A 12,894-nucleotide genomic window follows, 5' to 3' on the forward strand; every position below is an offset into this window, starting at 1 on the left:
AGCACCTTGATCCTGGACTTCTAGCTTCAGGACTGTGAGAAAACCCATTTCTGTTGTTTTAAGTCACCCAGTGCATAATACTTTGTTGTTGGTTTTTGTTGTTGTTGTTGTCGTTTGGCATTTATCTTCTGACTGTATTCTTTTGTTCATAGAAATTTTGACTTTTAAGCAAACTCCCCACACTTCCCACTCTTTTAAGGATGATGAAGAAGTTGTATTTCATTCTAGGTGTTTCATAGATTACTTTTTTTTTTTTTTTGGTTAAAATTTCTGAATCTTCTGGAATTTGCTGAAAAGAATGAGATGGGTATTCTTTTTTTAAAAAAAAATATGGCTAATAAATTTTTTGGATAGCGTTTTCTTTTTCCTTTGTTTTTTTTCAGTCAGCGCCGAGTTTTCGTTGCTGCTGGTGGGCTTTCTCTAGTTGTGAGTGGGGGCTGTGCTCTCTAGTTTCGGTGCTCAGCTTTCTCGCTGTGGTGCCTCTTCTTGTTGCGGATTATGGGCTCTAGAGCACGTGGGCTCAGTAGTTGTGATGCAGGGGCTTAGTTGCCCCATGACATGTGGAATCTTCCTAGATGAGGAACCGAACCCATGTCCCCTGCATTGTCAGGCAGATTCTTAACCACTGGACTACCAAGGAAGTCTCGCTGTCTTAACTTGTAACACTGCAGGCTAATTTGTTCTTCTTTGGAACTTAATGCAAGTGGAATCTTGCAATACTGCTTCTTCCGTCATGTTTATAAGATTGGGGCTGTTAGGTAGCTCATTCCTTTCCATGGCTTTACAGTTTCCCAGAATATGCCTCAAATTACTTACTTTTACTTTTGTTTGTTTTTGGCCACATGGCTTGCAGAACCCTAGTTCCTCAACCAGGGATTGAACCCACGGCCCCTGCAGTGGAAGCACAGAGTCCTAACCACTGGACTACCAGGGACGTCTCCACTTATATTTTTACTATTGATGGATATTTGGATTGCTTCTAGTTTAAGGTACAATGAATAATGTTGCTTAAGAAAGCATGTCTTTTGGTGCACAAATCTATGGTTTCTATGGAGTTGGAACCTCGGTGTTGAATTGCCATGTTGTAGGGTGGGTATGCGGAGAAGGCAATAGCACCCCACTCCAGTACTCTTGCCTGGAAAATCCCATGGATGGAGGAGCCTGGTAGGCTCCAGCCCATGGGGTCGCTAAGACTGAGCGGCTTCACTTTCACTTTTCACTTTTGTGCATTGGTGAAGGAAATGGCAACCCACTCCAGTATTCTTGCCTGGAGAGTCCCAGGGACAGAGGAACCTATTGTGCTGCAGTCTATGGGGTCACACAGAGTCAGGCACGACTGAAGTGACTTAGCAGCAGCAGCAGCAGCAGCAGCAGCAGCAGCAGGGTGGGTATATGTTTAGCTTAGGAAGATAAAATTGAGCAGGTTTTTAGAGCTGTTGTGCCAGTCATACCCCTACTAACAAGTTCTGAGCATTCCAGTTGATCCACGTCTCTATCCAAACTTGATATGATCAGTCTTTACATTTTAGCCAGTGATGTGATATAGTTACAAAGCTTTCCCACTGTCCCCCAGAGTCCTAGTTTGAAGCATTTTCCAATGGCTTTGGTGTAAATAGTCCTCCCAGAGTAGATTTTAACCTACTAACTTGATGCCATTGAGACAGAGGACGGAGCTGTGAATGGTCAGCACGAGCAGCTCCAGCTGCCTGGGTTGACCTCATTGGTACATCTTGAAAGCCATCAAAATCTAAGACAGGAGAAGAAGATCGTGGGGAGTCCATGGGGCTGCTCCTTGGTCACTGAGCTGTATACAGTGTATACAGTTACAAGCGTCGGCAGGGATTTCCCTGATAGAGGGTCTCACCTCGAGGCTAAGGAAGCACCACACACTTGGAGCGGCAGGAGAGGTTCCCTTCCCAGCCTGCCTTCGTGCTTGTCCGCTCCATCCACGTTCTTCAGCTGACTGAGGAAATCTATCTCTGTTCTTAATTGTATAATATCCGGTCCTCATGTGTGAAATGGGGTGTTTGAATGGCACCCTTCAGGACCACCCTTTTCTGACTCTGATATGCTGTAATATTATTCTCAGATTGAGGATCACAGGCAAAGTAGGTTATCCTTGGGAAATCTGGATTGAATAACAAGGTTACAGAAATCACTTATAAAACAGCCAATAAGAGTCCACGTGAGGAGGACAGCAAGGGTGGACCGTGCCTGCCAGACCTGCTCGGGGTTGAAAATTCAGGTTTATACTCATTGAGATCATGAGCTGTTACATACTACATTGGTTTAATGTCCATCTGCTATAACAAATGCAGCTAGATGACAGATTTCTTTAAAAATTCATTGTAATGAACTGTCATATGACCCAGCAATGCCACTGCTGGGGATACACACTGAGGAAACCAGAACTGAAAGAGACACATGTGCCCCAGTGTTCATCGCAGCAGTGTTTACAATAGCTCGGACGTGGAAGCAACCTACATGTCCATCAGCAGATGAATGGACAAGGAAGTTGTGGTACATAGACACAATGGAATATTACTTAGCTATAAAAAGGAGCACATTAGAGTCAGTTCTAATGAGGCAGATAAAACTGGAGCCCATTATACAGAGTGAAGTAAGTCAGGGAAACAGCAATACAGTATTGCTATTGCTATTGCTAAGTCACTTCAGTCATGTCTGGCTCTGTGTGACCCCACTGATGGCAGCCCACCAGGCTCCCCCGTCCCTGGGATCCTCCAGGCAAGAACACTGGAGTGGGTTGCCATTTCCTTCTCCAGTGCATGAAAGTGAAAAGTGAAAGTGAAGTTGCTCAGTGATGTCCGACTTAGCGACCCCATGGACTGCAGCCTTCCAGGCTCCTCCATCCATGGGATTTTCCAGGCAAGAGTACTGGGCAAGGCAGCCAAAGAGACACAGATTAAACAACAGACTTTTGAACTATGTGAGAAAAGGTGAGGGTGGGATGACTTGAGAGAACAGCATTGAAACGTGCATTACCGTATGTAAAACAGATGACCAGATCAAGTTTGCTGCGTGAAGCAGGGCACTCAGAGCCAGTGCTCTGGGACAAGCTAGAGGGGTGGGGTGGGGAGGGAGCTGGGATTGGGGTTCAGGATGGAGGACACATGTGCACCCATGGCTGATTGATGTCTATGTATGGCAAAACCACGACAATATTGTAAATCCTCCAATTAAAAGAAATAATTTTTTTTTAAACCTTGAAAAAAGTCACCATGTTGAGGGAGATTGGGCAGCAATGATTAAACTGTGTAAAAGTTATTTTGGGGGTCTTTAGAATCAGAAGTCTGTTTTAGCAAATGCCCTTCCATTGCACTCACTGTGGTTCCTTCAGAAGGAAAATGTATCACGGCTTATTCCATGCAACTGCTGTTTTATATTTGGGTAGAAGTGCAGGGAGTTAAATTTAGAAATTCTAGTAGAGGGAATTCCCTGACAGTCTGGCAGTTAGGACTCTGTGCTTCCATTGCAGTGGGATCAGGTTCTAGCCCTGGTCAGGGACCTAAGATCTCACAAGCCGTGAAGTGCAGACAAAACTAAATTAAATTAAATGGACCACACTGCCTGAAATAAAAAAGAAATTCTACTGTAAAAAGACTCCAGTATGTGTGTGTCTTTGTATGCTCGCTAAGTTTTTGTTGAAATCTGGACATTCTGGTTCTCCCACACCTCAGACATGAATATTTTTATTAGTTGAGGACTACAGTTGTCTTTGTGACTTTTCTAAGCTATTTTTGCAAAGTGTGTTCCTTGTGGGTGGTGACTGCCGTTCCCATTCTGCGCTGTGTGCAGCCAGTCAGTGACCTGACAAAGGCCTGCCCCGCAGAGCCTTCCTGTTCATCTTAGCCGTCTCCTGGATGCTCCGAGGGCTTCCCTTGTGACTCAGTGATAAAGAGCCCGCCTGCCAGCGCAGGAGACGCAGGCTCCCTGGGTCAGGAAGAGCCCCTGGAGAGGGAAACAGCAACCCACTCTAGTACTCTTGCCAGTAAAGTCCCACGTGCAGAAGAGCCTGGCAGACTACAGTCCATGGGGTCACAAAGAGTCAGGCATGACTGAGTGACTAAACAGCAATAACAGAGATACTCTGAGGGAAGCTCCTGCAGCCCAAGGAAGCTGACCCCAAGGCCAGAGTCTGCTCCAGGTCCTCAGTCACCAACCTAACACACAGTCCCAGGGCTTGGGTGACATGGTCCAGATTGCCTGCTCTGGCTCCAGCCAAAGGACTTTGGGCCGCTGTCCTCACAGCTCTGGTCCCCACAGCGTCGAGGGTAGTGACTGGCTCCTGCTCACCGCTCTCTTACAAAGATCAGCAGCCTGTTTTCACCACCTTGCTGTGTCTGATCTGGTTCTAGAGTTTCAAATAGTTCCTTCCAGTCCCTCTTTATGGCTCAGTTTTGCTCTGGTGGAGTTTCCTCCCGTGCCACTTTGCATGACGTCACCGTTCCCCGCTGTTTCTCATTGAAAAACATTTTTTGGCTTTGCAATGTGACATGTGCCCCCTGCATTAGGAGTCTTAACCCCTGGACCACCAGGGAAGTCTCCCCCCGCCCCCCGCCCCCACTGTTTTTACTCATACACTGATGATCTGTACCCTATCAGCTATGACACTAGGGATTCAAAATTGTAGTATTCCAGTTCTGTCATTTCTTCCACACTGTTACTGGCTACTTTTAGTAAAGAAGAGAAACTTGCTTTCTTTATGGTAGAATTTTCTAGTTGAATTTAAGGTAGAAGCTGATATTGAAACTGAGAGTAAGGTTTTCTGTATTTGCATAGATGTAGTGATTCACATAGAGAAACACATTTTTATATGTAGAACCTTATGTGGATAACCTCATGTATACAACCAACTGATTATATAGATGTTTTGTAACCACTGGGTCTACAGCACGAATATAAGTACATGTGATTATAAAAATCTTTAGGGAGACTTCCCTGATGGTCCAGTGGCCAGGACTCTCTGCTCCCAGTTCCAGGGTGCCTGAGTTCGATCCCTGGTCAGGGAACCAGATCGCAAATGCTGCAACTAAAAATTCCCACGTGCCACAACTAATACCTGGTGCAGCCAAATAAATTAAAAAAAAAAAGAAAAAAAACTTTAGGAAGTGTGTAGTTTTTGCCCAGTCTAAATACCTACTTTGTAGGAAGAGCAAAGACTATATTATTAATTGCCAATTAAATGATGGATCAGCTTATTTTTATATTGTTGGGATTGGAAAATCCCTTTGATGAAAGTGATGGCCTCTCAAGCTTTATCACTGAGATAGGGCTGACCTTGGCAAAGTAAGCGAATAGTATAAGTTTTGAAAAATAAGAAAAAAAGCCATGAAAACAGCTAATGCAGAGATTAATCGTTAAAGCTCAGAAGTGCTGAAGTGTGAAGTTTGATTACCAATCCCAAGGCTATTTGACATGGTGCCCAGACCTGCTCTTCTGGAACCCAAGGCTGGGCTTCAATATTTAATCAGAGTTGTAACATCTCTCCAGATACAGAACATGCCATCTAGAATGCGACCTTGGTGCTGCTTGTTCTGGGTCAGCACGCTTTTACAAGGTTGTTTGGAGGACCTTGTTTGGAGTTGTTCTGGGTTGCAACGCTCTGGTTCCACACAGCACACCCAGCTGCTTGTGAGAGGCCATAGTCCTCCCTGTCTTGATACCCAGCAGGTTTCCAGAGCCATGGATTAAATTCCTTCATCGCTATGCTCCAATTAAATGGAAACCTACACCTTCCCTCATGGCCTCCAGAGGGCTGCGTGGTCCTGCAGAGTGCTGGTCAACCATTGTTTCTTAACTGGTATTCAGTTTGTTTGAGGGCAGGTTTTTCTCCCCAGGATGAAAACAGGGTTTTTGCCTCACCTGGTAGCAAAGTGTATGCTCTAATTTTAAATAAAGTTTTATAGCATTCAAATTGCTGAGAATCTATAGCTCCTAACTTCAAAATAATCAAACCGGGATAAGCCAAGGGCTCCTCTATCTGGAATGTTTAATATGGCTGGGCTTTCTGGTGGTTTCCATGCACGGACCTTTATGTATTTGTAGAATCCAGAAAGGATTAAATAATTTAGCTTGGGTGAAGAGAGAAACTGAAGAGGGCCTTGGACGTTCTATTATTTATAAGGACCACTTGGCTGCGAGGCCTGCGCTTCACGGGTGAGTAGGCCTGGGTGCCAGGCGTGGGCAGTGCAGGACACTGGACCCCCCTGAGGGTCCCCTCTATCTCCCTTCTAGGGTCCTGCATGGGGATTCTAGGGGACAGTGTTCTTTGACCCCATACACAGGCTGGGGAGTCTGAACAGAGTCGGAGTAATATACTCCTGGCTCCCTGCTGGGAGGGACAGGGTAAAGCCCTTCTTCTCACCTTCTTGTTCTGTGTTTGGGTTGATTGCTTTTCCCTATCAGGAGGGAGGGAGAGGAAACATTTCTGGAAATAGGATTTGAGCAGCTGGGAACCTGGGGACCCATGTGCCGGATGGTGATTCTGCTGTGATTCGTGGTGTGATGAGCACAGTAGAAAAGATGTCATAGTTCCGAGGTGTTTAGAATGTCCAGTGACTTGTCCAGCCCTTTTCTAGGACTCTCGAGTCCTGGGGAGGCCAGGGACATCAGCGTGGTTGTGGTACAGACCTGAGCCCTGGCATATATACCGGGTGGAGGCACCCTCTCAGTTTTTCCAAACCTTCCTGGCCCATCTCAGTGCTGAGGTTTGCCATGTTGAATCTTGGCTGAAAAAAGACCTGCATCCTGGGGCGGAAGGAGGGCTCCCGTGACCGGAAGCAGCGACTCCTTTCTGCCAATATTTTCCCCAGCGTTTTGAAAGCAGTATTGTGCTGTGCTTAAGTCACTTCAGTTGTGTCTGACTCTTTGCAACACCTTGGACTGTATGTAGCCTGCCAGGCTCCTCTGTCCATGAGGATTCTCCAGGCAAGAATGCTGGAGTGGGCAGCCAGTTCCTTCTCCAGCAGATCTTCCCAACCCAGGGATCCAGCACACATCTCATAATTATATCTCCTGCATTGGCAGGCAGGTTCTTACCACTAGCGTCACCTGGGAAGCCTAAAGCCAGCATAAGGAGCCGGGGCAGCGGCAACCCACAAAGCAAGGAAGCGGGGAGGCGATTGCCAGGCACCCAGCTGACCCTTCTGGCCCACAGCGAGGACAGTCGATCACCCACGCTCGGTCCCTTGAAGGCCGCAGCATGCCGCGGGGGCATGGAGGGATGAGGGGGTGTCCGCCTTCACGGGTCCCATCCCCGGCGGCTGGGGAGCAGGGCCGGGACGCCAGCCGGTCTGGCCCTTATCTTGGTTGGAGGTTAGAAGTGTCCTAGCAAAGGGCGCCTGAAAGGTCTTTTGTGCCTGACCTGTAGAATGCTGGTCTGAATCACACCGATGGCATATGCCTGGATGGCCGAAGACAAAGTGCCTGCTCTGTTGGGTCAGGGTCTCAGTTTCCTAGGGATGAGGGAAAGGAGAGGAAAAGAAGTTTCTGAATGGCCAGGACTCAACTGTGATGTGCAAAGCTGGCATGACCGGGGTGACAGTGGGCCAAGGGTTGGGGCCCTCGCCCCTGAATCAGCCCTTGAGTGGAATTGGGAGGGGGCCACGGTCCAGCAAGCCCCCTCAGGATGGGGCTGGCTCGTCACTGCTCTTGAGAGGGCCTTCGGTGCCCTCTGACCTCCAGCCCCACACCAGAGTTCTGCCCGACTGGAATCCTAGGGCAGGAGTGCCAGGTGCCCAGCAGGTCCTGTGTGTAAGTGCATAGAGAAAAACATAGAGTGAATATTTGCCAAAATAGTAATAATGATTTTTTTTAGGTGATGAAATTTTGGATGATTTTGGTCTTTATACTTACCTGTTTTCTTTCTGATTATTCTGTATTAGGTACTTTTTTTTTTTTTTTTAACAGAACAAAGTAATTCTGGTTTTTCAAGCCAGTAGAGGACGGATTTCCTGCGAACACGTTCCTAGCCTCACTGACCTCCTCCAGCCTCACGCACCCTGAGCAGACCCTGGTGCCCACACCCCAGCTCCTACCCTGCCCTGGACCACACTGCCTGGTGCCCCGAGACAGTGGAGGGAGGTGAGGGTCAGTCCGATAGCATGGCGTCTTCCTGTCCTGCACACGGCCTGCGATGGGGTGGACAAATAGGAAGAGAACCACTACGTTTCGCAACTTCGGGACGTCTACAGCAGCTGTGACACCACGGGGACAGGCTTCCTGGACCGGGAGGAGCTGACCCAGCTCTGCCTGAAGCTCCATCCGGAAAAACGCTGCCTGTCCTTCCACACACACTTCTCGGAAACACCAGTCCGCCAGGGTGGGTACTGGGCTTCACTCTCGCAGAGAAAAGCATGGAGAGCCTGTGGTGACAGCTGTGGGCGTCTGAGAAACACCAGTTGACTAGAGATACTCATCAAAGGAAAGCTAGGAGGAAATGGGATGCTGTTTTTCTTTTTATGGAACTCTTGTGTTGTAGAAAGAGGTTTCTTAAAATTGCCCTCTTTTAAGTGTAGTAGCTTCCAGAGATTTGTTTTTGTTCCGTTTTTCCAGAAAGATGTTTAACGGCTGATTTGTCTGGGGAGTGGAAGGTTGGTATGGATGGTTCACAAAACACAGTGATCTGTGTGCAGCTCACGTGCTGGGTCATTCAGAGGCAGCTTCAAAGTACCTCGAAGGCAGATTGTCTCATAAAATTGCCCAGTGTGAAATTTGTCCAGCAGCTATACAAAACATCTTGAGTTGCTGTTGCAAGAATGAAGGCTCCCTGCCTTCAGAGGTGCCCTCTGAATGTATCTGTCCCAGATAGGAAGAAAGTGCGTGGAATTCTTTTCTCTAGGAAGTTCAAGGTCCCGTAGAAAGGTCTGCAAGGAGATCAGCCCTGGGGTTTCTTTGGAAGGAATGATGCTAAAGCTGAAACTCCAGTACTTTGGCCACCTCATGTGAAGAGTTGACTCATTGGAAAAGACTCTGATGCTGGGAGGGATTGGGGGCAGGAAGAGAAGAGGACGACAGAGGATGAGATGGCTGGATGGCATCACTGCCTCGATGGACGTGAGTCTGAGTGAACTCCGGGAGTTGGTGATGGACAGGGAGGCCTGGCATGCTGTGATTCATGGGGTCGCAAAGAGTCAGACACGACTGAGCGACTGAACTGATCTGAACTGAGAAAGGTCATCTGAAGCCTGGACCATGCCTTGCTTTCCTGACGGGAACACTGAGAAGCTTCTTAGTGTTCCTGTTTCTTAAATGTGTCCAGATGTAGCATGTTCATTTTATACTTGTAATAAATGAATTTTTTTTTTTTTGGCCGCCCTGGGTCGTTGCTGCATGTAGGCTTTTCTCCAGTTGCAGCGAGTGGGGGCTGTTCTTCGTTCCTCATCGCAGTGGCTTCTCCTGTTGCAGAGCCCTGGCTCGAGAGTGCAGGCTCAGTAGTTGTGGTGCTTGGGCTTAGTTGCTCTGCAGCATGAGGACTCTACTCAGACCAGGGATCGAACCCCATGTCCATTCCGTTGGCAGGCAGATTCTTAACCACTAGACCACCAAGGAGGTACACATATTCATTTTAAAAACAGTGCCTGGGAATTTCCTAGTGGTCCAGTAATTAGGAATCTGGGCTTTCACTGCCAGGGGCCCGGGTTCAATTCCTGGTTTGGAAATCGAGATCCCACAGACTGCAAAAAAAAAAAAAACAAAAAAAACACAGAAACAAAAAACCAGTGCCTGTAGTTGTGTTGGTCATCTTACCTTTGAAGGAAGAGTATTTTTTCCCCCCACAGAACTCAGTAAAACTGCTCTCATTTTGAATGAGAAAAAAAATTCTAGCCTGGAAAGATTTCCTGAGTTGGTTCTTGGGCAGAAACAAATGAAGAACAACCTGAAACGCCTCCCTGCTGGCCCAGGGGGAGCTTCTAGGTGAATCTGACTCCTGTTACTTTCCCCAGAGCCCGTGTGGCCGGTGCTGTCAGCAGAGCTGCTGCTGCAGTGAGTAGGACTCTGCCTCACACACCCACCTCACCCTGCTCGGTCACTTTCCCCTCTACTGCTTTATATGGACTTAAGACTCGGGTGTGGGAACATCCCTCGTGGTCCAGTGGTTAAGACTCCGAGCTTCCACTGCAGAGGGGGCTTGTTCCACCCCTGGCTGGTGAACTGAGACGCCACGTGCCATTTGCGGGGTGGCCAGAAAAAAAAAACAAAAAACGGATGTGATTTTGATCTTTCATGGCCTAGCCTCTCTTGATATCACCTGGAATTGTATTCGAGGGCTAAGTGAGCAAAAGGCACATTTGTGAAAATCAACACTGGTTAAAACAGCGTAAACAAGTTATTTGGTTTCCTTGATGTTTTTTATCCTGGCCCTTCTTCCTTTTGTGAGCTGTGATGGGAGAGGACACAGAAACACAGTCAGATGGTATCAGATAAAACAGCAGCACACTCAGCCATCAGATTCCCTCCTGTTTTTGTTTTTTTTTTTGGTAATGCTACACAGCTTGTGGGATCTTAGTTCCCCAACCAGGGATTGAACTGGGGCTCTCGGCTGTGAGAGGGCAGAGTCCTAACCACTGAACCACCAGAGAATTCCCAAATCCCCTCCTGTTTGATGGCTCAGAAGAAAGCTGATAAGTATTATCAAAGACACAAGAGAGATCTGAGATTGGATCAAACAAAATGGCCGTTTCATTCTGCTCCCATGTAGTCAACAAGGTGTTTTTTTTTAAAAAATATTTATTTATTTATTTAGCTGCACCAGTCTTCCCTGCGACATGTGGGCTCTTTAGTTGGGGCATTCGAACTCTTAGCTGCGGCATGTGAGATCTGGTTCCCTGACCAGCAGTGGAGCTGGGAGCTGGGTCCCCTGCATTGGGAGCTTGGAGTCTTAGCCACTGGACGACCAGGGAAGTCCCTCAACAAGTATTTTTGAGCACTTATTATGTGCTGGGCAACATCTCGAAGCTAGGAGTGTAAAATGAAAGCAGTACAATATCTCTGTGAGATGAAAGCTATGCAAGAATATTCTTTCTAGTATTGATCCACATGGCAAAAGTCTGGACACAGCCCTTTCAATATGAGATTCGTTAAGGTCCATATAGTCAAAGCAGTGGTTTTTCCAGCAGTCATGTATGGATGTGAGAGTTGAATCATAAAGAAGGCTGAGTGCCAAACAATTGATGCTTTTGAATTGTGGTGCTGGAGAAGATTTTTGAATCAAAAGGAGATCAAACCAGTCAATCCTAAAGGAAATCAACCTGGAATATTCATTGGAAGGCCTGATGCTGAAGCTGAAGCTCTAATACTCTGGCCACTGATGGGAAGAGCCAACTCATTGGAAAAGACTCTGGTGCTGGGAAAGATTAAGGGTAGGGAGGAGAAGGGGACAACAGAGAATGAGATGGTTGGATGGCATCACCGACATGACATGAACTTGGGCAAACTCTGGGAGGTGGTGAGGGACAAGGGAAGCCTGGTGTGTTGCAGCCCATGGGGTCCCAAAGAGTTGGACATGAGTTGTGACTGAGCAACAATAAATCAATAGATGCACCTGATGAGACTGATGCATCCTCCTAAAGAAGAGAGAAGAGGCTTCAGACGCTGTCATATTAGCAGCAAATTCACGCCCGCATTCCAGTGAGGGCTACTAGAATGGTAAGTCCATACACCACAAGGAAGAGTAGTCCCCACTCGCCACACATGGAGAAAGCCTGCCTGCAGCAACGAAGACCCAGCACAGCCAAAAATAAACCAACAGGACATTTTTTTTAAAAAGTAGAAACGTGAAAGAATGTTTCCTTGAGAAGGTGAATTCTGCTCATTTTTGAAAGGATGTAGAGACCAACACATCTGATAGACATTTGTTGAGTATTTACAATGTGTCAGCCATGAGACCACGTGCTAGTTGAGGAGCCAGAAAATAAACACACATGTAAGTAGTCCACCTTCAAGTCTGATATGTGTAACCCAGGCCTAGACATTCCACAGCCAACAGCTGCGTTTAGTGCTCAGAGGCAGCAATAGAAATGTGCTCATTCAAGTTTTGTGCCAGGTGTGGGAAGCATGCTTGGACCTACAGCCCCAGGCCTGCTTTTCTAGCACATACCGGTGACATTTTGACCTCCAAATATCTCTTGCGTTGATTTTGTTCTGTGTGACTTCAGGTGAAGCACAGGTAGAGAAGAGAGTTGGGAAGTGTGCAGCTCAGTGAACATCCATTCTGAGCATACCTGGGCCCCCAGCATCCTGCATCCCTCCTCAGGTGCCCCCATGGTCCCTCTGGTCCCAGCAGTTACCACTGCCTTGAGAACAGCATCAATTTGTTCGCCTACTTCTGACCTTCACACAGGTGGATATATACAACGCATGCTCAGTGCGTCCTCTGGTCCTTTCGCTCAGTGTTGCGTCTGCAGTCTGTATTCAGATAGTGCAGGGCAGGGTCAGTATGTCATCTCTGTCAGTGTTTTTTTTCCCTGCCTGTCATCTTTCATTGTCTGACTGAATCACAGTTTATTTACCCATTTTCTTTAGATCATTTCCAATATTATTTTAATAAATTATGTTTTTGCTGAAAAAAGAATGAAAGTGAAGTTAAAGCATTTCAGGCAATCACACTAAAAGAGCTTAGCACCAGCATACTTATGAAAACACGTAAGTCTCAAAGATCTATTTCAAACAGATGGAAAACTATCCCAGGCAGAAGGTCGGAAATGAAGGAAGAAATGAAAAGCAAAGTGACAAATATTTGAATAATTCTAAATGAACATTGACTATATAAAACAAAAATATTTTGTAAGGAGTTAAAATAAATAACAAAGGCACAAAAGTATCGGGCAGGCTTTGTGTTGTCCCTGAAGAGGGTAAAACTGGTTAATATGAAAC

General features: G+C 46.8%; 2 protein-coding genes across 2 annotated transcripts in view; both read left to right on the top strand.

Annotated features, from left to right (window-relative positions):
- Positions 1-9,330, top strand: part of LOC132660280 (EH domain-containing protein 1-like) — a 29,126-nt gene extending 19,796 nt beyond the window's left edge. The window contains exon 2 of the mRNA XM_060419991.1: positions 7,930-9,330. Within this exon, the coding sequence (XP_060275974.1) occupies positions 7,930-8,025 (96 nt within the window). The 3' untranslated portion in view covers positions 8,026-9,330. The remainder of the gene's footprint in view (positions 1-7,929) is intronic.
- LOC105605854 (ankyrin repeat domain-containing protein 26-like) overlaps positions 8,124-12,894 on the top strand; it is a 38,570-nt gene continuing 33,799 nt past the window's right edge. The window contains 2 exon segments of the mRNA XM_060393548.1: positions 8,124-8,128; positions 8,278-8,341. Of these exon segments, the coding sequence (XP_060249531.1) occupies positions 8,124-8,128; positions 8,278-8,341 (69 nt within the window).

The sequence above is a fragment of the Ovis aries genome, chromosome 9 (assembly GCF_016772045.2).
Source record: "Ovis aries strain OAR_USU_Benz2616 breed Rambouillet chromosome 9, ARS-UI_Ramb_v3.0, whole genome shotgun sequence".
NCBI classification, from domain to species: domain Eukaryota; kingdom Metazoa; phylum Chordata; class Mammalia; order Artiodactyla; family Bovidae; genus Ovis; species Ovis aries.